Raw genomic sequence first — 25775 nt, forward strand, 5'->3', positions numbered from 1 at the left:
CGCGCACGCGTGCACAGGCATGCTCGCACGTTAAACAAGAGCAGTGATGTATGCAGGTCCCCATCTGTACTCACCTGACCGACAGTTCTTGTCTCTCTGGGCCTTGGGCCTTGTACTTGCTGGGGAGAAAGTCCATAGAGTCTGCTTATGAATGCACCTGACTGTGCCTTTAGTACACTACCAAGTTCTGTTGACAGTACAAAAACTGAGTAAAACTGCATGTGATGTCCAGGTTCTGAAACTTAGCAGGTCGCAGGTGGCAGGCAGTAGATGTTTATGGAAGTAGACTTTACAGTAGAGAGAATGGGGCTCTAGTGAGAGAGGCTACCTCCGTTTTTTTTTTTTTCTACTTACAGTAATAGAGTTGTCTTTTTACGTGCTCTGTGAGGGCCAAGCCAGGAGGGATTAATTTTCTTGTTCCTGCTATGTCCCCAAGGAAGGAGAATCAGTGAGTTTCAGATGGATGAACCTTGAAAAAAAAAATGAGATCATTCTGGCATCTCGAGAAAGTGGGGTACGTTGCCACAGCCACAGACAGTGTGTTAACTTTCACTGGACGGTGCTATGTGAGGAGGCGGACTGCAGGTGGTGAGTCCGCTGACAGACCATCTGTGTTTGTCAAGTCAACTTAGAGACAATTTTTAAAATTACAAAAATTGAAATAAAAATATAATTACATTATTTCCCCCTTCCCTTTCCTCCTCTAACCTCTCTCCTGTCCCCCTGCTCTTCAGATACTGTGTCTTGGACCCAATTCTTGATAGTACAAGCTGTAGAACGCCAGGCAAGAGCAGTAATTAGGTAGCATACTGGTGCTGTGTAACACTGTACGAGAACAGGACAGGGGAGAGGATGGTGGTGATGATGGTGATGATGGTGATGATGGTGATGATGATGTGATTTGTGGTTGTCCATTCTACCTTCATTAGCTGAGGGCTGCCTTAAAAGCCAGACTTTGTGCATTTTTCATTTATGAAGATTTCCTTGGTAAAATAGATCTGTCATTACTTGAAAAAAAAAAAAAAAACAACATGCTAATTTAGCAGTCTTCATTCGAGTTCCTCCCACAGTAGAGCTAGCCTGGCTCTACACCTGCAGTTCTGAGTCACGTGCTTCATGGATATCCTTTTGCCTCCACAGAAATAGAGAAGTTTCAAAAGGGAGAAGGCAAGGAGGAAGAGAAGTACATTGACGTGGTGATAAACAAGAACATGAAGCTGGGACAGAAGGTGTTGATTCCAGTAAAGCAGTTTCCCAAGGTAAGGCTGGCGCTGTACACTGCTGTCACCTTGAGCAGGAGCAGGCTCTGGAGTTCAGGGCCCTGGCCTTCACACACTTGAAGCTGATTAAAAGCTTTTGGTGAATGAAATGATTTGAACCATTTGCTTGTCTCCAGAATAAATTGTGGAATCATAAGAAATATATTTATATCATACTAGCCATGTACACACCCTGCCAAAAACTTAGGTTTTCTCATTGAGGAACTGAAAGGTTCAGAACTGAAATTGTTTATGTGAGATGTGTAGAACAACATTGGGCATATGCATGTGGATGCTTAAGAAACCCCCGTTGTCATGGAACTTTATTTCAGGTGTCTGTCTGTGGTTTAGACAGACAAGGCTGTCTTTATACCATTGTTCATTTCTTTGTGTTGCAGTCTTCATTACCCAGTGTCCCAGAGCTAGTTTAGATGGGTTTTGGTTGGATGGTATACATTATATTGTATGAGTGTTTTATTACAAGGCATTTTGTGACAGGTAGTCTCATTTGTCTGGCCAAATGCCAAGTATTGAAATTAAACTATGTTCAATTTTTCAAAGAATTCCTGTTCTTTTTCTTCCTTCCCCACCATCCCCAAAGTGGTTGCACACAGTGATGTGTTCCTAGGTAAAGTGTTTGGATTGGACCTGCCCGTGCCACATGTCTCCTGCAGTGTGTCCCACTGTTGGGGTTTTGTTATTATTACACATTGTGTTGTATTGATCTTTTCTTGTGTTGTTAGCTTACATTTCCTGATGAGTAACAGCATTGTATGTTTGTGTCTGCTGTTATAAAGGTCACAACATTTTTGACCCATCTATCTCTTGGTTACATGTATCTTGATGGCTGACTGGGAAGAACTATTTACATGGTCTAGGTACAAGTCATTTTCAAGCTTGCACTTGGAAATATTTAGCTCAGTCTGTGGCTTACTGTATTTTGGTAGAATCTTACTTTGAGGAGTCTCTAATTTTTTAAATATCTTGTTTTACGTTATATCCTTAAACTTAAATCTTGATCATTCTCAGAAAAAAAATATTAAATCATTAATAAATTGTAAATACATTCTCCTTTTCTTGTGAGAACTTCTTCAATTATCATTTTAGCTTTTACATTGATGGCAGGGGTGCATCTCAAATGGGTTTTGTAAATTTTAAGTTAGAGGTGAAATGTGTCCTCCAGCAATCCCTCTGTTGGAAACTTAACCCTCAACTTTCCTGTCACATTTGGAGGTGGGACCTTTGGAACGTGCTAGAACTAGACAGATCATGAAGGGGGGTGTCACATTGATGACAGGTGCTGCTTATAAAAGGAAGATGACTCAGTGGCTACAGTGTTTGTTGCTTAGGTATAAGGCCTCTTGTTCAGGTCTCCAGCCCCCATGTAAAGGCTGGCATAGCGGCACACTTTGTAACTTTATCAGTGGTTGGGTGGATATAGGAAGCCAGCTAGTCCAGCCAAAATAATGAGGTATAGATTTCCTAAGAGATCCTGTCTCAAAAACTAAGTGGAAAGCAACTGAGGAAGACGACAAACATTAATCACTCCCCAAACACCTGTGGACATCTGACTTACACACATACTGAAATAAAATAAAAAATAAAAAATAAAAAAAAAAAATAAAAAAAAAGAGGGGGAAGAGTGACCGTGACCTAAACTAGTGCGCTTGCTCTCTGTGTGGGATGTTGGCAGCCATGTTGAACAGAAGCATGAATTCCCTCAACATAGTAAGGTGACCATGCTCCCGTGGAAAGCCACACTACCAAGAATGTTTCAGGAGGACAGATTGGTTTTGAAGAGTTTTAAATTAGCTGGGGCAAAGGCAGACACAAAGATGGTTGGGTAGGTTTGGAATATGGATTAATTAAAACAAAACAAAACAAACAAAACCCCCAAAATTGCAAATTCTGGTATTCTGGCCTTGGATGGCTCAGCCTCCAGAACACTTAGCCAATAAACTCCACGCACTATAGGTAACCTCTGTTGAAGGGTGTTGCCACAGCCACAGAAGATGGAATGAGGCAAGAGTCAACTTTAGCACTTTTGCTGGAAATGAAATGGCTGAGGAAGCGAGGTTTATTTCTGAGTGCTTTGTTCTGTTGCATTGATGTATTTATGGATCTTATGCCAGGACCACAGTCTTGTTTGCTGAAGCTTGTTATGGAGAGCCATGAATTTAAAATTGCTCCAGTTTTGACCTTCTTCTTTCAGGATTACTTACATATTCTGGATCTTTTACAGTTCCATATAAATTTACGAATTCTTTCATGGCTCTCTACACAGTGACCTGCTGTGCTCTGGCTGTGCTTGGGTTGTGTCTATTGGTGGCTCTTCCCAGCTCTTACTCTCCTGTGTCTGAGTGTGGGGTGGCTGTCCGTTTCTGTTGAGATACTCAGATTCTTCTCAACAGCATTGCTTACCTTCCTGGTACATGCCATTTGTGCCTGTCTGAATATTCACAGTTATTCACCATCAGCAATTGGATTTTTAAGCTATTTATTGTCTGAGTTTGTAACACACCATTTGTTCTCTTTATTGTCCATTTCTTCTTCCTTTTGCTATATTACTAATTGTATTAAGTTGTTTGATAGATCAGTTAGGATCTCTAGCTCCGTCATCACCCCGACTATAAAGAAGCTTTACTTCTTATTTATATTTCTGGTAAAATACTCAACAGAAGCGGTGAGGTGGGAATCCTTTACTTCTCAAAGAGAAACTCGTGTGATTCTTTTTATCTCTATCATTGCTTTACGTTTATTGGTGAAGTTTATAAGAACAACTTTATTTGAGCTTTCAATTTCACGTTCTTGCTTCTCCCAGTCAGTCTTTTGTTGCGCACACCTGCCTCTGATGTTTGTGTATAGTCAGGATAGAACAGATGTTCCGCAGATGTTCCTGTTGAACTTGCCCTGCTATACCTGTTACCGACTTTTGTGACAGGTGACATACTGCATTTTTGTAGTGCAGGAAGGTTACTTAATAAGCAGATTAAGACAGTCTTAAGAAAATAATATTAGCCCTTTAAAATGTAAGGTAGTCTATATGATTTTTTTCTTAGACTTGTGAGTGGTCAAAACTTTCTGTCTAATTGCTATGATTCCGCAAATACAAACTAGTGTTAAAGTTAAAATATAAGGATGCTCACTCTTGGGAAGCACCTGGGTAGAGATGCCTGCTGTACCGATGCCAACCAAGATGCCTGCTGCAGCCAGTGCCAGACCTTTACACAGCACCTGACACTTCAATCTTAGTCCTGAGGGTGGCTGGCATTTCTTAAAACACCAGCATTTTATCTGATTAAAGGTTGTTAGCAAAGATCAGTTCATTTTGATGGGGATTCTGTTGAATTTGCAGATTGCTTTCAGTAAGATGAGCATTTTCACTATGCTAATCTGACCCAGCCATAAGCATGTGTGATTGCTCCATCTTCTGACATCTTACATTTCCTTCTTCAAAGACTTTTGAAGGTTTTGCATGCAAGTCTTTCACTTGCTTGGTTAGAGTTATCTCAAGATAGTTATATTATTTGTGGCTATTGTGAAGGGTGTTGTTTCCCTGATTTCTTTCTCAGCCTGTTTGTTATTTGTATATAAGAGGACTACTGGCTTTTTTTTCTTTTTGGGGTAATTATATATCCAGCCACTTTGCTGAAAGTGTTTATCAGCTGTAGGAGGTCCTTGGTAGAACAATTGATGTCACTTATGTATACGCTAATATCATTTGCAAATAGTGATAATTTGGCTTTTTCCTTTCCAATTTTTATCCCCTTCAGTTGTCTTATTGCTCTAGCTAGAACTTCAAGTACTCTATTGAATAAATAGGGAGAGAGCGGACAGCCTTTTCTTGTTCTTGATGTTAATGGAATTGCTTTGATTTTTCTCTCTCTTTAATTTGATGTTGACTACCAGCTTGCTGTAACTTGCCTTTATTGTGTTTGGGTATGCCCATTATATTCCTGACCTCTATGAAGGAATTCTTTACTATGAATGGGTGTTGTTGTATTTTGTCAAAGGCTTTTCCAGCATCTAATGAGATGATCATGTGTTTTTGTTTTTGTTTTTGTTTTTTTTCCTTTCAGTTCATATATATGGTGGATTACATTGCTGGATTTTCGTGTTGGGCCACCATGAGTCTCTGGGGTGAAGACGCCCACTTGATCATGGTGGATGATGTTTTTGTTTTTGTTTTTGTTTTTTTAAATGTGTTCTTGGATTTCATTTGTTTGTATTTTATTGAGTATTTTTGCATCAATGTTCATGATGGAAATTGGTCTGTAGTTCTTACTTTGCTGAATATTTGTGTGGGTTGCCAGTCAGGATGTCTGTGGTCACATAAAATAAATTTGGCAATGTTCTTTATGCTTCTGATTTGGGGGATAATTTGAGGCGTATTAACATTAGGTCTTCTTTGAATGTCTGGTAGAATTCTGCCCTAAAATTGTCTGTAACTGGGCTGTTTGTTTGTTTGGGAAACTTAACTACTGCTTCTATTTCTATACTGGTTATAGGGTTATAGATTATTTAAATTGTGTGTGTGTGTGTGTGTGTGTGTGTGTGTGTGTGTGTGTGTGTGTGTGTTCCTGTGTGTAAGATGGGACCTCTTAATGAATGTGTGTGTGTGTGTGTGGAATTCAGAGGACAACCTTAGGTGTGGGTCCTGGCCTTTGACCTTGGTTTAAGACAGACTGGCTCTTTTGAGTGGTCACAGCTGCTTACTCCAGCACACAGTGTGGGGGCGGGGAGCGGGGGATTTTCTGTCTCTGCTTCCCATGTCTGGGGATTGCTGACAGAGGCTGCTGTTCCCAGCTTTTCTTGGTTTCTGGGGGAATGCCAGGTCTCCAGCCCTCCTGGTGTTACTTTGTTATTCCACTGAGTGCAGTTAAAACAGACGTGGGAACTCTCGATCTTTCACTTCTGAAGTCATGTTCATCTCATTGTATTAGGCTAGACTATCTTATTGTGGTGCAGAGTTGTATTGTCTGTCATGTTGAATAATTTGGATTGTATCCTGGACACTATAAATGTATATTCTGGCAGCCCTCAGTTCTGTTACAATTCTCTTAAGGACACTGATGCCTTGCTGGTAGCTAATTAACTCGATTATATTCAGACTGTAAACTAGTAATGAGCTGAGTTCTTTTCTAAAGCTTTGCTTTACATCCAGTGCCAGGGAATATGGTGTAGGGCAGTCTAAGATCTTGGCAGGTCTTCTGTTCTAACCCTTTCTGGGCTCGTTCCTTTGTATTTTAGTACCATGGTTGCTTCAGATCTGGCTTCTCAGGTGTAAAAGCTCTAAACTTAGTACATTTATACCCAACCCTGCCGTTGGTTACAGAATCTGCCTGTTTTCTGTCACTCTTCAGGCCTCACAATAGTTGACTTGATATTTTGTTCAGACTTGGGCAGTTTATGGTTGATTCCTGTAGGTGTCAGATTCTGGTCAGGTTTACTCAAAAAAACAGATAGGTAGATACATTTTTATATAAAAAGAAAACGAGTTATGGCCACTGCACGGACAAATTACTGAGCAGAAATGGCACAGGCAAACCTTTTGCATGGATTCTTTGTGCCCAGTACAAAGTGGATGGAAAGATGAGCAAACATAGCCACTCACTTAATATTCCAGAGTTAGATATCCTGCAATATGATAACTAATCTGAAATTGATACTTTGTTGTATATAAGTTCTTATGTGACGTTATACATGAATCCAGAATCTCAGGATCTCAAATATTCCTTTTCAGTGTCAGTTGTGATAAGATGGGGAGACATGTAATTTCTGTAACAGGTCCATGCACACCACATTTGTTTACAGTATGTGGGGCAGGCTGTATATCTTCATCAGCATCACCTAGCCACCAGCTTCAAGCTTTGTATTGTGTGTGTGTGTGTGTGTGTGTGTGTGAGCACTTGCTGTAGAAGCCCTCCTGTCAGTGCCAGCTAACTGTCAACCTGAGGACAGTAGTGGACTGACCCATGGGGGTAGCTGTGGGGACAGTACAGTCCCTGGGAGTGGTTGTGGGGACAGTACAATCCCTGGGAGTGGCTGTGGGGACAGTACATGACCCATGGGAGTGGCTGTGGGGACAGTACAGTCCCTTGTAGATTTGTTGCTGCCTCTGGGCTTTGAGCTGCTTCAGTAAGTGAGAACTGGGTCCAGGCTTCTAGTTAATAGGGAGCTGTCAGTTCATCATTTTCTCCTGTTGTCTGGTCTGAGGTTTGATATGGTTAGGATTCTGTTCTTGGCCTCAAGTTTACTTGAGTGGAGAATCCAGGTGACTGTTTAATGCTCAGCAACACCTGGCTTTCGAAGGACAGGAGGGTCATTTTGACACATTTAAGGAATGCTACTTTGGGGACATTATCTCTTGCTGAGGTCAGCTGGTCAGGATTACAAGTTAGAAAGGTGGACATTTGGTGTTTCCTCCCAACATGAGGGCATGCTATGTAGGTCAGACGCATTTGGGAAGTCAAAAGCCATTTCATTTGGTTGGGAAGATTAATTCAACAAGATACGTAGATTTTAATAGCAGATGTGAAGGAACTGGTTAATGGGATTTACTTAGGCTAATGGGACTAGACTAGAGTGACTTTTGAGCTGTCTTAGAGGATGTGAGTTCTGTGTCAGAAAACATGACAGATGCATTCTCAGGTCGAAGGGAATGCTGGAGACCCTGTCAAAAAATGGAGTTATAATGTTGAGTTACTGAGTTATGTCTTCATGTGTGGTTCTCTGGCTACACAGTTGGCTGTGCATGGCAGGGCATTCTGCTGGGGCCTGAGCTTGCAGAGTGCTCAGCTTGTCTGGATTATGTTTTTCTTATGCAGATGCATGTACCTAGGGAAAGTTTGGCTTGGAAATCAGGCACAGACAGTAATAAACAGCAATAACTAATAAAATTGAGGGATTATAATAATATGCACTACAAAAGCTACTTAAAACTCATGAATGGTTTATTTCTAGAATGTTTTTAATGACTAATTTTGATTTGGACCAGCTGTGGATTAATGAAACCTTCAAAATGAGACAAAAAAAGAAGGGAAATTCTTTTTCATCCCTCCACTTTAGAATATTAAATAAACTTTTATTAGGGGCAGTTAGCATAAAAAGATAAATAGCAATTGGAAACATTTATTCTTTATTCTTGTCTCGAATATTACATCCTGACTGTAGTTTTCCCTCTGTCGTCCTTCTGTCCCAGCACCTTGCCCCCCTGTGCCCAGCCTCTCCTCTGTTTCCCTTCAGAAAAGTACAGGCCTCCCAGGGATATCAACAGAATTAAGAAGGGAAATTCTTAATTTTATTAATTTGGTGACTGTCTTAAACATCTATTGGTATTCTAACCATCATTGCAGTTTGTGGTTTAAAACATGCTTATTAAAAATCTATAGTGTTGTGTGTTGGCAATGCAAGGTGGTTGTTATTTTCACAGGCGTGCATGGGGTAAGGATCTTTGAGATCAGAAAGCCATAAACCACGTCGGCTAAGTGTTTTAGCTAAGCTTCCTGTCGTAACATTGACTGGCTTTCTTCCTTCCCTTCTCCCTTGGAGAATGTTACAGGCAGTTCCAACCCCATCTTCTCAGTGGTTCACTCAGTGGAAGTTGCTGGCTTAGCTTTTCCAGCTGGTGAATGTGTGACATGTCAGTACTTTAAAAGTTGCCTTTTCTGTAGCCCCTGGTGGATTTTTCAGAGACAGCTCTCCCCAGAGGATCATTTGTTTTAGGTTACAAACCGATAGCTTACCTGTAGAAATAAGATGGTAGTTATGCTTCTTTATGAATCACGTCTGCTTCTTTAAGTGAGAGTTAATTTACTTTGGGGGAACAGTACAGTTTTTATGAATTTAAGGTTTTGGGCCTGATGATGAGCCCCAGGCCTGAGCAGGCACTACATGGTCCTCCCCCCGCAGCTATACAGTACAATTTTTTAAAATGCATGGGAATGCAATGTTGTAATCACATCCAACCAGCTCACCATCACTTTAAGCATCTATCATTTCTTACATTCTCCCTTCTAATTATCTTGGTCCATCCACTGGTAATTTTATCACCTTGCTCTACAGTTGATTGCATAGCCTAATTCCTCCTGATAAACCAGTGCTTACCAGGCATGTTAACCAGGGCTAGCATCTCCCCTTTCTTGCCCTTTCCCCACTCATCTCTTTTAGATTCCACACAGATAATGCCATGATTTGTGTCTCTGTAACTGGCTTATTTTGCTTGGTGTAAATCTCCTCATGCTCACCAATGCTGTCACAGTGATGTGAATTCTTTTTTAATGCTTCACTATACGTCTTTCACATTTGTAAAATCCTTCATCGATGGGCACATGGGTCATTTCTATACCATGGCAGTCATGGCTGAGGCAGTGAAGGTGGAACCCCGGGCTTCTCATTAAGATGCTGATTCCATCCTTGTCTGTATTAGAATTTGTAGGGCTCGGATGGAATACCCAGCACCCAGGGCTGTAGAGATGAGGATTTGAGACACAGCTGCAGAGATTTCCATCCATCCTAACGGGTACAACAGAGCAGAGGTGAGCAGAGCAGAGCAGAACAGAGCAGCTCACACTGTGGGGCCAAGGCGCGGAGATACACATGGAGATGGAGAGGCAGAGGCAATACACCTGCACCACAAGCTTCTCCTTTGTCCAATATAGTTTCTACTGTGAACTAAACTTGGACATGCACCAAAACAAGTAATTACTCCATAACTGCACAACACAAGACACACAAAGTATTTACGCTGAGAAGTTTCTTTGCAGGTAGAAAGAAATTTGTGTTAGGGACTAGTGGGACTTGGCTGCATGTGCACCTCCAGTGTTTATCAGATCTTAGCATGTCAGCGTTTCTCTAAATGTCCCGCCAGACACCTTGTTGGCTGCTCGCTGTGGGTGTACCAGGACAGGCTTGATGGCTGTAACTGAGCTCCATAGGCAGTTCTGGACTGAACTGTTTGGGTCTTTCCTATGGTTTTGCTTTTCTTCATTTCAGTGAACAGAAAGTCCTATAGTCTAAAGTGGCTGTGCCCAATGGCATTTTTTTTTTTTGCCTACTCGATACGAGTTCATTAACCCCCATCCCACTCATCCCTTAAGAACCATACATTTGCTTCCTCCTTTGACTCCCCTTCATCTTTCTGGATTTTCTTGTCAGAATTTGTTTGAGAAGGCTGCTGTCCCTCAGCTATGCTGTTCTAAGAGTCTCTTTATCCATATCAATTTCTTGCCTTTGATTTTAAATCCTGCAATTAATCCTCTTCATCTTTAATCAGATGGGTATCATCTCTGATTTTCTGGATTAAAAATGTCTAGCTATCTTCCATCTTTTGCTGGCAAATCTAATGTTGATTAAATAGTGATGAAAATAAATAAGATAGTAGTCTCTAAAGTGTGTATCACGGGCACGTTGCTGTCCCCATCTTTGCTCCCTGCTTAAGCTCCATTGACTTATTATTATCTTTTTTTTTTTTTTTTTAAAGATTTGGTAATATCTCAGTACATTGGACTCTCCCATTCACAGGTGCAGAGCTGCAGTCTACTCCAACAATAGTTATATTTACTAGGAAAAATAAGACATTTAATTAATAAGTTATTGGCAGCTTACATAGGTTACTATAGTCTCTATAGCAAAGAAAGTTGACATAAACTGTTAAACAGTATCATTAAGTTGGAGAGAAAAATAAGCTTTAATTTCATAAGTATTTACTGAGAAGCCATTAAGCAGGAAAGATAGAAAACCCAAGTGGGTTTTACTTTAGTCTAAGAGAATTTATAATTTTATCAGTTGGAAAGCATTCATTTTACCAAATTATATAGGCTAAAGGGTGAACTAATGTAAGAAAGGTGGTGGGTCAGGATTTGAAGAAGTGATGGGAGGTTATTTGGAGAGAGAGTTCAGGTACAGTGGACGTGCGGAGTTTCCCCACTATAGGCTATCTCTACATCTAGTTTGTTCTGGGTGAGTCCTAACCCCTTTGTTACCACTGATTTTTCAACCAGTGCTTGAAGAGCAATGACATTTTAAATGTATAGAGGTAAATGTGTGTGCTCATAGACCTTGATCCGTGGAAGGTGAAGGGCCTGGGTATTCATGAAGTGCTGATAAGCAGATGTTTATGGTGGCCACCCCCACACAGTGTACCCAACGGGCCTGCTTCTACCTGCTTTGTAGTCTCTCAGTTTCTTGGGTCTTAAATTCATTTGCAATGTGTACTTTAAACTGTGCTCAAATATTTAAAAATTACCTGAATCATCTTGTTCTTGAGTATAATTCAGTCTCACCTTTAGAGAATATATTTACACTGTCTGATACTGTACCTTAATTGTTTTATATTGTTCTGCAATATGTATTCACTTTAAGAATTTTAAATACACATTAAGATTTTATCAGATCTTTGTGTGTGTGTGTGTGTGTGTGTGTGTGTGTGTGTGTGTGGTTTAGAAATATCCTAAATGCTTTTTTTTTTAATTGGATATTTTCTTTTACATTTCAAATGTTATCCCCTTTCCCGGTTTCCCTCCCTCCCAGAAACACCCNATCACATCCTCCCTCCCCCTGCTTCTATGAGGGTGTTCCTCCACTTACCCACCCACTCCCACCTCCCCGCCCTCGATTCCCCCACACTGGGGCATCTATGAAGCCAGCATTGGCTGTGAGCAAAGGGAGATTGGCCTCACAGAAGTGAACCTGCTTACCCCTGAACCTGGCTGCTGAGTCAGGCTTTGCCAGTGTCTCTTGCCTCCCACTTTCAGTGTGGTTTGTCTCTTCTGAGACCCATGTGGAAAATGGAGTTTTCTTTTCCTGGCAGCGTTGCAAGGTAGGGCCCTACAGATGGTGACAAGAGCTTTAGCAAAGAGGAGTTCTGGCTGAATTCTAGGCTGGGTTAGTTACCGGGGGAGTTGGTTTTTTGTATAGCTGGATTTCTCCTTATGCAGGTTCTTCAGCAGGCTCCTGTCTGCTTTCCTTCTGTGTCCTTGCAATGTTGGTTTGCAGCAATGGCCCCTTTTCAAGTGTAGCTGCCTGATCTCAAACATCCAGCATCTAGAACCTCTATCCTTTGAAAACCACCCAGATTCATACCGTTTGTTATACCAACAGCAAATGACTCAGATGTCCCTGTCCCTTCTTTGTAAATTTTTGACTTGAGAGCAAATAAGTAGAATGGCTATTGCTGGACACTGTTAAATTTGTAGTGGTTTGAATGTAGCAAAATTGATCCAGTTAATAGTAAAATAGAACCCTCCTTGTGTATTTAGTAAAGTCATTAAGGTTAAGTGAAAACTGATTCCCGTCTAAGTTTGTACTATTTCTCCTTAACTTCTGTGTCTTGGAAAGGTTTCAATATGTATTATAAAACAGAGCCTCATAGTGTATGTAAGTGTGTTTGGATCAAATTATTTAGTTCCATTTAAAATATACTGGGACTACAGAGATGGCTCAGGGATAGGAATGTTTGCTGTTCTTCCTGAGACTTGAGTTCTGGTCCCAGTACCCATGTGTGGCGGCTCACAACTATCTGTTCCAACCCTAAAGGACCAAAGGGCATCAGAGCTAGCAAGTGCTAGTATAGGCAACTGCTGTGAGGAAATATACCAGAAACTTGTAAGTGCCAGTTAGCTCATGAGCTTCAGGTCACCAAGTGCTTCTGTTCCTGCTCAACTCTGTGGCCACTGGTGACCCTCACCTCTTTATTCTAGTGCCCATTTCTAGTGCTAACTTAATATAGTTATGTATAATGATGTTGCAGAATGGCAGAGGGATTGTTGAAGAAGAGACAGGGCTCAAGGTTACAAAAGGCACCCGAAGAGCTGATACAGATGCTTGGGCACGTGCCTGTAGGGGAGCAGATAAGCATTGTTGAAGATGCATACAGAATGGGCAAAGCGAGGTGGACGTGTGTTTGGATGGTGTGTCGAAGGGTACAGGCTACTTCTTTGTTCTAGCACAGGCCTATCATCTGTGCCTTTAAGTCTTTTTAGTTAAGTTTTTAAGTTACACGTGTGTGTGGAGGGGTAGGGGGTGTGGTGATAATGCCTGCAATTGTGAAGGTCAAAAGAAAGCTTTTGGTAACTCTTTTCTTTCCTTCTACTATGTATATCTAGAGAATTGACCACAGGTTGAGAAAGATGTGACTTTCTCAGCATAAACAACAAGAGGCAGGTGTTCAGGTTCTCCTTTTATACCGTCTTCCATCCATCCTTGGTCTGGTGTGTTCAGGTTTGGATTTTATGATATGGTCAGTGACTGCTGACTATATGTTGTAATCTATAGGTGGCAATGCTTCCCTTGTGTGACCACTGTAGCCATCAGTCTGGACTGTGGTTTGTTTGAGATAAAAGATGGTTGTTTGTTGCAACAAGCAGTATGTAGTTAGTTATTCTCTCAGCACATGGCTCAAAATGGAGCCATTCAAGGCAAGACACAGCCTGGAGACCATTGTATGACACACCGTGGAACAGCTTAGAGCAAGCAGGACTCTTAACTTTGGAGGTACACTTATGGTTTTTACATTTGTTTGTTTTGTGCTGTCAATGATCAACCCCAAGGCCTTTTGTATATTATGCGATTGCTGCCCCTCTGAGCATCAACCCCAATGACAGGAACTTGTGGTTTTGAATGTTTTTATTTATTTATTTATTTTAAATTTCCTGTCCAAAAGAGTGTTTCTATGTTTTATGGCTTTTCTGATATAGTTGTGGCTTTCCCAACATAAACAGTAAGAGATAGGAAGGTGCTCAGGTTCCTGGTCCTAAGATTTTATTGCTTTAGGGTTGTTTTGTTTTTAGCACTATATAGAAGGTTAGGAAGCGGACTGAATGTGGAGATTTCAAGAGTTGAATAAAGTATGTTCTGTAGTACCAAGAGTCCAAAGAAACATCTTTAAACAGTTTGGCTGGCATAGCAAGAAGTGTAGGCGTCAGTGGCTTTAGGATGTCAGAGTGTGTTATAGAAAAGTGGATGGGGGCCTGAAGACAGTCCAGGAGCTCCAAGGAGGAGCTGCACCTGGCATTGGGTTTATACAACATTCATTCTTTCCATGCATTTGCCATTCTTAAAACATAAAATTCATATCAGTGTGGAAAGATTCTGGACAGTGACCAAAATCCAATGGGAAATCATTTCTGGACTCCTGGTGATGGGCAGAGGCCTGGCTGGATGTGTCTGTCCTTTGTTCTCACCCACTTCTCCTTCTCCATAGTCCCCTTACTGATTCTTGTTGGAGAAGCTCTTTCCTGTCTGAGGGCTTGCCTGTGCCCATGCCTCCTTACTGAGACATGGGACTCACAACACAGCCCATGCCTAACTGTGCCAGAGGCCATTGGTGCTTGCTCTCTGTCTCTGTCTCATAATTAACATTGGAAGGCAAGCCTCACTTGTCATCTGGTAGACCTCAGGACTGGCAGTGGGCTCTTTTGTTCCCACTCAGTACCCTTTCTTCCTGGAGGTGAATGATGGGTGTATCTCGGGAGTGACTGGCTGCCTTGCACTTGTCCCCAGCTCATCAGGGAGTTGTAGATTAAGTATTCTCCCCCTCCTTCTCTATGGGCTCTGGGGATAGAATGACCCTTTAAAAAATGCCAATCTGTGTAATTCAGTGTCTGAATTAGACTCTTATGCTATCTCAGATGCATTTGTGCCATGGTTCTGTGTGTGTGCCAGGGATGCTGTGGGGTTAGAGTTTTCCTGGGATAGAGTATTAATTTGGAGCAAGTACAGCTGTGTTTCAATTTTCAGAGCAGAAATAACTTTCTCTCCAGCTCTTTCCAGCCAAGCTGCTTGGTCTGTGCTATGCTGTGGTGGCTCTAGCTTTGCTGTTTCTATGAGGAAGCTCTTCCACAGCCAGTGCAAAACACTAGGACATAGGATCTAAGACCAGTGATACCACTGTACTCTGATCTGAGACCTGCTGTTGTCAATGTTCTCTTTCAAAAAGAGCCCTCTCTGTCCATGCAAGGAAGGAGGGAAGAGAATATGTAGAGAGAGGCCTCAAGTGGTTATATATGCTTGGATATAGCTGGCAAATGGTTAGTTACTGTAGTGCTAAAGAAATATGGACAGACTTAAGCATATTCCAGGTGAACTTACTAGAATTTAATTAATCAGTTCTTGAACAGTTTGCATACTCTCTGCACAGGCACTGTATATAGAGCAGAACACATAGTCCTGACCAGTACCATGGGGAAAGTCAGTCTGTAGGCTTGAGCTGCTGAGCTGCAGAGAGGTGGTGCCCCTTGCTTGTCTTGGAGCTCTGAAGAAGGACACCTTTGAAACTGGGATGGTAAAGCAGTCAGAGTCAGTTCTGGGTGCTGAGTTAGAGTCAGTAACATTCATGCGTGGGGTTAGTGAACTTTTGGTAAGTACCCAATTAAGGGACCTTTAACAGAAGCCCTGCATGTTCTTGAGGTTTGGATATACCTGTCCCAGGGGAAATTTTTCACATCACACGTGTAGAAGGGCAGTTGGCCTTCATCAGTGAAGATCATAACTATTGCAGCTCATGTCCACTCTTTGTAGGGAAACAATTACTGTCTCCATTTGCCATTCTAGTCATTGTGGGACATTGCCTGTTTTCAGTGTAGTTTGTGTGTGCATGTGCCCATGCGTGTGTGTGTGTGTGTGTGTGTGTGTGTGTGTGTGTGTGTGTGTAATTAATTGGCATCTGGAGAAAAATCATTGCTTCTAGAAATAGATATTTTTAAATGCAGATGAGCAAATGAATTTATTCAGCACATGTTGACTTAATGGAGAAAGGAATGCAGAAATGCATGAGTTTGTACTATCTGTCTTGCAGACATAGTTGCCATACTAAAAATTGAACCCTGAATTTAGTAAGGAGAGACTGTATTTTTAAAAGTCGTTGTAGGAGCACAGAAAGGGACTGTTGCAGTGGGGATGAGTGGACAATGAAGATTTGGAACATAGACAATGCAATTCTATTTATCTATTTATTCTATTCTATATAACTATGAAATTTGTAGGTGAATGGGTAGAACTTAGAACATAGTACAGTGAGTTTGGTGACCCAGACTCAGAAAGGACCCATTCTACATGTTCTTTCTTATTTCTATATCTTACTCCAAATATTTAGACTTGAGATGTAACCTGGAGTAACTGAAGAACCCAGCAAAATAGAAAGGGACAATGATGAGGGGCTGTAAGGATAGAGAATAGTGAGACATGGGTCCTGTGAATGGGGAAAGGGATGCTGTGGTGGGGCAGGGACTCAATTGTGGGTCAGAGAAGAAAGGAAGGAAGGGTAATACAGAGGGAGAGGTAGGAAGGAGACAGAAATGATGCCAAGGGTAGTTGAAAAGTGTGTGGGGCATGGAGGAATCCTTAGGGAAACACTTTGTAGGCTTACTTTAAAATACAGACATGTACACATACATACATGCATATGTACATACATATGTACATGCATAAATGTATATATTTGTGTCATTTAAATGGAGTTACACCACATAGGGTAATGGGGTTCTCCTAGGAGGCATAGACTGTCTAATAAAAACCCAAGAGCCTAGCAAGGAAAACCTCCATTCTAGTTGTTGGTCAGGGGAATCCAAGAGACTCCCATGATAATAGCGATTGTTGCCATTACTCTTGATTATCTCCCTTATCGTGTACATATAGACTCTACTGTACACACTTGGGACTGAGGACTTGGAAGATTAGGGTTAGAACTGACCCTGAAGCCTCCTCTCAGAGGACTGGTTCTCAGTCTCAGATGACTGCGTTAGCTGCTGAGTAAGATACACAACCGATAATCCCACCCAGCTGTAAAGCCTGAGAACCAAGGCAATGGCAGGCTTGAGAGGCACCTCCAGTGACTCAGTAGTGATATATCTCCAGGGTCATCATATCTAGTTAGACTTAAGGTCTGTCAGTAGGAAGTAATTTATGCTTGTTATAATAAACCTGGTTGATTGTTACCCATGGCTGGTAAGGTCATGGACCCTGGAAGCGAATCTACTACAGCCACTTTACCAAACAAACCAGTATAATTTCTAACTGCAGTCTAAGAACTTTTCCATATGTCCACACATAAGTGGCTCTCACCCCTCATCAAGCAATCTTTTTTTGCAGTACATGGCTGCTGCTATAGAGATCCACAACTGGTCAAAATGAAGAGAATAAACAATAGTGGAGAGCCCTGTGTCAGTTGACTCATCTACAGTGTAGTCTCCACTTAGGGAACAGAAAGGAAAGGGAGGTGGTAAGACTTTAAGACGACCAGGACTCAGTCTGCGAGATAGGATTTAATAGACATGCAGGTACGCTGCATACTTGAAATATTAACAAAATGGTAACAAGACCTGAGCAGTGATGGTGCCAGTTAACATGCCCTCCTTGATGGGGAAAATCTCACAAGGTTCCACTCATAGATGAAGAACTGCAGGCAGCTTGAGAGGAAGACTGAGTCTTCTCCTGTGGTGAACCCCTGGTAGGTTATTTAATCCCTAGTACAAAGCTAAGCATGGGTCCACATCAATAGTGGTAAATGAATGTAGCAGATTGTGTCTGTGTGGATGGGTGGGTGAATGGATGGATGGACAGACTGACAGACAGATGTAACAATAATAGAGGTCATGAATTTGAGAGGAGTGGATGAAAGAGATAGTTGAAAATGTTAAAAAAAAAAAAAAACATCAATTTTCAAAAGAGAAAACTTTGTTACTAGTTAAGCGTTTGATTGAAGAAGAGAAAGAATCAGCACTATATATGGAATGTGGTTTCACCGTCCAAAAAGTCAGAAAACATAAGAGAAACTTGGAGATCCAGCTCAGGAGAACCACTGTTCAAACAACAGAAGCGTCTAAGATGATGCAGAGAATGGGTAGCAAGGACAGGCAGAGACGGGTGCGTTGGGATGCTGATGCCGTACTGAACTAATTCTTCCACGTGGAGGTGAAAACTGCTTGAATGTTGATTGAAGTCCAATAAAATTAAAAATGCACATGAAGAATCCCATTTTGATTTTTCAAGAGTTAGCTGCTATCAGGAAAGTCACCTGAACTACCATAATTAGATCAACTGCCAAGACCTTACCTCCCTTAACACAGCAACAGCCATGGTGCAGACCACGAAGATAGCAGAGGCTGTCCCGAGTGTGGACTCAGAAACCTTTCCAAAGAGAAATGATGACCTGCTCCTTTCTGGTTTGCAGACAGAAATATTAATTACAGGAAAGCTTTAGAGACATATTCAACATTTCTCATTATAATTGCTTTGTACAGGGTGTTTCTTGAATGTGTGTTATATGCTAAATATTTATTGTAAGTAAGAATGACTTATTCTTACTGAACCACCCAGTCCTCAAAATGATCCTATGAGCCTGGCTCCTATCCTCATGTCTGCTGTACAGGAAAGAGAACCAAACACTTAGAGGATGGGATGCTTGCCCAGTGTAAACCACGGCAGCCTAACCTCAGACGCTGTGTGCTCAGTAACTCGCTTCCTCCCTGCTTATTAACTCAGAAACCACAGATACCTTATTACATGCGCTCCCTGCATTCTTACATGTAGTTATTTTGGAAGAGAGTTATTTCGTTGTGATTTATTTTTGATCATGGACTGAGAATTCACTTGGGTCAGAATTCACCTCAGTCCATTCACTGGGTCAATAACTAAATCTGAATGCTGACAACGCAGGAGAATCTGTGTATCCTGTTCCAGGATTCCTGTATCATTTTCTTCACCTGTATGCTAATCTTAACCTTGCTTATAGATAATAGGAAATCACTGAAATGGCTAGTAAAAAAAGATTCCTTCTTAAATATAATAATTTTGGCACCACTTTATGTGGTCTGAAATATATCACCGTGTGATTTATGTAGCAGAAACCTAAATACTTGTTACCCATGAGTGGTGTTGGGCAGTGTTTCCCCATATTCAAGGCTGGTAAACTACTGTTAAGATTTGAATGTTACAAATATGGCCGGTTTGTTTTTCCTAGTTCAACTTTGTGGGGAAGCTTTTGGGTCCGCGTGGCAATTCTCTGAAGCGCTTACAAGAAGAAACGTTGACAAAAATGTCCATCCTTGGCAAAGGTTCCATGAGAGACAAGGCAAAGGTAATATGGCCATGGACAGCGGTGACCTTGTAGGCCATGCGCTGCTATGTCTGTTATGTCTGTTTGTTGCCTGCTGTGTTAATGCCTGGGATCTCAGAGCTGAGTAGAAGCTCAAATGGAATTAGAGGGAATTGGCACATGAGGTGTAAATACACTTTGATGCTCTATAGAAGACTGAATTTCTCTGGCCAGTTCCAAAACAGATAGTATCTTAGCTATTTAAGACTCATGTAACAAATCAAACAGTAGTGCTTACATTGTTTACTTTGAATGCAGCCTGTCACCTTTTGTAATGAACAGAAAAAAAAGTTACCTAGATTTTCACACCTAGATTTTTTTTAAATTAGTTCAAATTAGTTCGGTTGGGACGTTTTTCCTGTATAGATCTTCTACCCACCTCCAGATGCTACACGAGGATCTCTGGCCCACAGTAGACCATAGACCACATATGGCTGTGGTCTAGGATTTTGCTGCCCAGTGCTATGGCTGTGTTTGTGAGACACTTCATGGTACTCAGGGAGAACATGGCTCAATAATGCATTTCTCACAACTCCTTCTGGCCATCAGGTGGTCCATGCTTGGTCTTGGCATACAGCATGGTACATTGACCTCTTTTTTACGGCCCTGGATTTGTAACACTCATTTTGTTACATTAAAAGATGACTTTAAATGTTTTAATAGTTGCTTCATATTCTAAAAAAATTTACTCTACATAGAGGTATCAGTGTTGTGTGCCCTGTTGTTTTGAGAAGATAAAAATGAAATAAAAAATATTGAGTTTTTTGATTAATTGCTTCCACTTCTGAGAGGAGTTTTCATGGACCAGTGCCTCCTGCATTGTTCTTGGTTGTCACATCTCTTACTGTTAGAGATTTCCAATACTGAGAACCAACTCAATATTCCCAAATCATCCACTCTGAAACATTAGACAATGAGTTTTAAATGTAAAGTTACTTAAATGAAGCAAGTATTGCCTCTTAAGCAAAGCTGGTCTGCCTCTACTCAGTGGCATTCATAGGAAATACGATAGATGATAACATTTTCCTTGTTATACATGTCAGCAACTTGGGTCATTATCTGGATTATCCAGCAGAATCAGCTAAGTTACTAGTTATTAGCATTGAATAAATCCATGTGTCTCTACCAGCAGCAATAATGAAAGTAGAAACAAGGTATGTACCAGACTCGTACAAAGCTGTAAGATTTAGGTTCCCTTCCCCCAAAAAAGTTTAGGGTAGAAATTCAGAGTGTTTCCAGTGTCAGTGTGGAACTAACCCAGCAGACAAGTTAGCTTCACATGTCACCAGGTGTGGCTGCTCAGTGTGACACTTCTGTGTTGACATTAGCTAGGAATGAAACTGTGTATTAGTCAATTAGAAATGATATGTGTCCTGTAGGAAAATACTCGGCATTTGCTGATGCACTAATTCATTGTCTCATAAAGCTGCTTGGCAGTCAGGTAAATGGCAGGGATGCTTGTTAGCAAGAGAGGTTCTTGAGCAGAAGCCCCGTTAATGCTGAACAGTGTAGAGAAGGAAAGAAAGTGAGGCCGCCAGGTCTCACCCAATCATGTATGCATATACAAACACAGGTCATAAAATGTGTCTGGCTGTTCACGCAGTAAATGGGATCCTGAATATCACCAGCTTGCCATCAAAGTTTAGTGATCCTTCTAAATTATGCTGTCCAGTAAGGCCGTGGCTGCTCCCTGCTGTTGGCGTGTTTGGCACCCAACATGGCAGTAACCAGCCATCCTTGAGAAGGAGTCTGTACTGTGAAATAATGAATTAACCCCCATCACTGTCACTCTGGTGACTCTGTGTATAGCCTGAGCAGCACTGAGCTGCCCGGAGAAGGAAGCACCTAGACATCTGCCGCAGTAGTTCCTCATAAATGCCTGTCACTGAGTGTCTCTGCATTTGCTGTAAGTGGCACCTTGTTTGCAATCTTGGGCCTCTCTCCCAGAGTACTTACCACCCATTCAGAGATCTCTAACCACATGGGTCCATCACCAAGTATGTGTGATGATTCTGCATTTAGCTGATCATCATTCTGTCAAGCCACAGGGTAACTTGAGGAAGAGAATGTTGTGCAGTTTCCATGCCAGCCAACCATTGCCAATGGACCAGAACCAGAAGTCTGTTCCCCTTGATTTCATGAGCCCTATTCTGCTTGACGGACCTTAGGAGAGCAGCATTAGATCAGAGTCAGGTCTGGCAGTTCTTAATCGCATCCTTTCTTCTCATTATACATACTTCTAGAAAAATGTTCCAGATCTGGGCTGGGAAAATGCCGGGTGTGACTGTCACTGTGTACCTAGAACCTACTCCTCTAGACTCAGGGAGCGAGCAAGGCTATGAGTATAGACCAGGGGGGAGTAACCATGACAACTGCTGTCTCCTTCTAAGGAGTGGCCTCAGTGGTTCAGGCGATACTCACTCGCTACACATGCTGGGTGTGACTCGGTTTTGTTTGGCATTTGGATATTTAGAATTATTTGACTCTTTTCCCAAATGTCAGAAATAACAGTCCTCAGGTTTTCACTGTTATTCAGACTTCAACCCACATCTCTCATGTAAGAAACTGAGCTGTGTTTCTTTGTGTGTTGGATCTAGGGCTCTTTTTTTTCTTTTTGCTACACGTAGGCAAACCCACAAGGGCCCTTCTGGCTCTTCTGTGTTAGCTTGCCATCAAGTAGCAAATAGGTGAAATAATCCGCTTATGAGAGAAGAAAGGTTTATTTTGGCACAGTTTTGGGGTACCACCCTAGGATAGGTTGACATCTTTCTTTGTGCATCTGTAGTGAGACCATACATCATGTCTCGAGTGTAGAATAGCAAAAACACTCCCTCTTGGCCAGCAAGAGAGAGGGAGGGAGGGAGGGAGAGAGAGAGAGAGAGAGAGAGAGAGAGAGAGAGAGAGAGAGAGAGAGAGAGAGAGAGAGAGAGAGAGAGAGAGAGAGAGAGAGGAGAGAGAGAGAGACAGAGAGGAGAGAGACAGAGAGGAGAGAGACAGAGACAGAGAGGAGAGAGACAGAGAGGAGGGAGGATGGGGCTGGTACCTACTGTTTCTTCCCAAGCACACCTCCAATGATCTGAAGATCTTGTCTCTGCCTCCAGGCTCACCTCTCCCAGTCACCTTTCTAGGAACATGGACTTGTGAGGGACACTCAGGATCCCAGTCACAGCAAGCTCTGTGCTATATTCCTTTTCAAAACTCGTTCTTTACTCTGCCCCCGCAGCCTCTTCTTCTCTCTCCTCTTCCTCCTCTTCCTCCTCTTCCTCCTCCTCCTCCTCTTCCTCCTCTTCCTCTACCCCCTCATGCTTGCTGCTCCTGTCATTTGATTCATCCGTTAAACCTTCAAAAACACCACCAAAAGCAACCACCGGTGGGTGATAGCTTAAGTAGCAGGTATTGAGTTTCTCTCTAGGTGTGGAGTTTCGGTGTCCCATTTGCTGGCCTGTAGCCAGCTTTTCCCTGATGAGATGTTTGGATATTGATTGCAGCTGATTCCTCTACTAGTTTAACTTTAGCCTGCATAACTTCTCAATTAATCATGTTTGTTTCTAGAGAGAGACCTTACTTCATGTAAAAACTCACAATAGAAAAGAAAATCACCTGAAATTCTAACAGTGTTCCCGACTCTAGCAAATTTAATATGAGCTCATGTTCATTTATTTGCTAACTTGAGGAAGCATGTTGATACTGGCCAGTGACTGCTTTTCTTGTGGCTGCCATGATGTTCTTGTCTTTTGGGCCTTCAGTTGATGTCAGGCCTTCTGCTGAACCTTTTGCCCACATCACTTATGTTACAGATGTGTCCTGCTGTAGGTAGCACACTGGACACTATTCTGAGGAGTGTGACTTCAGCAGCCCCACTAGGTCTGTCCCATGTTAAAATCCTTCCTAATAAGGTAAAAGCGCTTACCCACGGTCAAGCAATCAAGGTGGGATTTGATATTTGAGTACAAAATCCCTGAGTCTGTATCACTCCTCAAATAGCACATTTCCCTTTGTTATGACGCCATGGAACAGCTTATCAGAACTCACTCTGAATTGTACAGCAACTAGTCATAAGACATCTATCATGATGCAGCTGAGGTTTGGGCCCGAAATGAAAAGTATAAACCAGCACTTCACACACCATCAGACAAGTCGGGCATTCAGGGTCTGCTCTCTGGCAGTCGCCTGCTAATAAGGGAAAACCAACAAGAATGAGGTAAACTTGAAACATTTTGGGATGTTTTAGATTGTGGTGAGTGCTTAGTGTCAGCCAGCCTGAGACAGCAAGCATCGCTAATGTGGAAATGAGCTGGGCCAGAGCCAAGTGGAAGAACAGAGGTAATGGGGCAGGTGGGAGCTGACAGAAGTCTGTAGGTAGCCAAGGGCAGATGATTCCTTATAGACAGCATCAGGGCAGAGGAGAGTATCCCAGCAGGATAGGATGCCTGTCCAGGGTTCCTGAGAACCTGGGAAAAACAGGATCAAAGTTACAGTTTAAAGCCATCCCGAGGTGCTATTTGTTATGGAGTCTTCCATGATGAGCACGTGTCAACTAAGCTTTGTGTAATGTTGGCTTGGTTTTTCCTGTCTCAAAATGACACATTTTTAATGTGATTATCTTCTTCAGGAGGAAGAGCTGAGGAAAAGTGGAGAAGCGAAGTACTTTCACCTCAATGATGACCTTCACGTGCTCATTGAAGTGTTCGCACCCCCAGCGGAAGCTTATGCCCGGATGGGGCATGCCTTGGAAGAGATCAAGAAGTTTCTGATCCCTGTTAGTACCACTCGCTTATCAGTGACTTGTATGTTAAGGTTGAGTCTTTACACAGGTCCTTGACGATCTGGTTCCTGCTTCTGCAGCTCTCTCTGCCAAGAGCTTCCTGCATGGCCTGCATCGTAGACCTCACAGTACTATCTAGGAGAATTCCTTGGCATAATTTCCTACTTCCTTTAAAGCAATGGGACTTTGGACAGATAATATACCACCGCCAAGGTTATAAGGCTGAAAAGTTGGAAGAACAGAAATACTAATTTAGCTTTTGGGACTCCACTATAAGTTTTTATATGATTCTGAAAATGTCATGTAAATTCCATGCTCTTCCTTAGTCATTGGGACATGGAGACCTAAATAAAATCATTTTCGGTCCCCTGGAGGAATGTGTAGTTTAGGGGGGAAATAACCTCATTGGATGGCTAAGGATAGTATGTAGACATACCTGTGATGAAAGTAATGATTTAAAAGGAATATGTTTCTACCTTCTTTCTGGAAGTTAATTTAATTACTTGTATGCTAGTGATAAAAAGAGCCCTTTTTTTTTTTTTCTTTTTCATACTCATGATAAACTCTCCTATTTAAAAAATTCATAGTAAGTTACTTCAGGCTCCCCCCCAAAAATCCCCCTCTGCCTTTCTGTTGCAAATTATATTCTCTCCCCAGTCTAGCTGTGCCAGGCATCCTGGTCGGTTTGCCTGTCTTAGAGTCATCTTAGCTCCTTTGCATTTCCATTTTCACTTTAGTATCAGCTTCCTACTTCTGTAATGTTCAACAAGGATTTTGCCAGATATTTTGTTGAATCTGTAGATAAGCTTGGAGTTAATTTTTAACTGGTATCTTCTATTCTTGAATACCAAGTACTTCTCATTCTCAAAAACAATATTCTCTAACAACTCAAGAATATTTTGTGAAATGGACAGTGGTGGCACACACCTTTAATCCCAGTACTCAGGAGGCAGAGGCAGAGGCAGGAGGATTTCTGAGTTCGAGGCCAGCCTGGTCTGCAGAGTGAGTTCCAGAATAGCCAGGGCTACACAGAGAAATCCTGTCTCAAACAAACAAAACAAAACAAAACAAAACAAAACAAAAAAAAAGTTTTCTCAGTGTGTAACCTGGTACTTATTATGTAAAGAATATTTCCAAATATTTAAAAAACATTTATTTTTATTTTATGTGTATGAGTGTTTTGCCTTCATGTGTGTCTGTGTACCACAAATGTGCAGTGCCTACAGACACCATAAGAGAGTGTTGAAACTCCTGGAGTGTCTGTGTACCACAAATGTGCAGTGCCTACAGACACCAGAAGAGAGTGTTGAACCCTCTGGAACTGCAGTTCGTGGGCATCTGTGTGGATGCTGGGAATCAAACCATGGTCCTCTGCAAGAACAACAGATACTCTTAAACTGCTGAGTCGGTTCCAAATATTTGCTATTGTCTGATACTGTTACCAATGGAACTTTTAATTAGAGGCTCAACTGGTTTTCTTTATATTGATTTTGCTTTTATTATTATTATTATTATTATTATTTTCTTTATTTACATTTCTTTTTTTTTTTTTTAAAGATTTATTTATTTATTATATTTAAGTACACTGTAGCTGTCTTCAGACACTCCAGAAGAGGGCATCAGATCTTGTTACGGATGGTTGTGAGCCACCATGTGGTTG

The 25775-nt window shown here is 41.7% G+C and overlaps 1 protein-coding gene across 3 annotated transcripts in view; it reads left to right on the forward strand.

Annotated features, from left to right (window-relative positions):
- Positions 1-25775, forward strand: part of Khdrbs3 (KH RNA binding domain containing, signal transduction associated 3) — a 164043-nt gene that overhangs the window by 57837 nt on the left and 80431 nt on the right. For all 3 annotated transcript variants that reach the window (XR_003845458.1, XM_021216617.1, XM_029547941.1), the window contains exons 2-4: positions 1141-1259; positions 19216-19332; positions 23963-24109. Coding sequence is in view for 2 of the 3 variants with exons in the window: in XM_021216617.1 (XP_021072276.1) it covers positions 1141-1259; positions 19216-19332; positions 23963-24109 (383 nt within the window). In the remaining variant the exon portion in view is untranslated. The remainder of the gene's footprint in view (positions 1-1140; positions 1260-19215; positions 19333-23962; positions 24110-25775) is intronic.

Source organism: Mus pahari, chromosome 17 (assembly GCF_900095145.1).
Source record: "Mus pahari chromosome 17, PAHARI_EIJ_v1.1, whole genome shotgun sequence".
Lineage (NCBI taxonomy): Eukaryota > Metazoa > Chordata > Mammalia > Rodentia > Muridae > Mus > Mus pahari.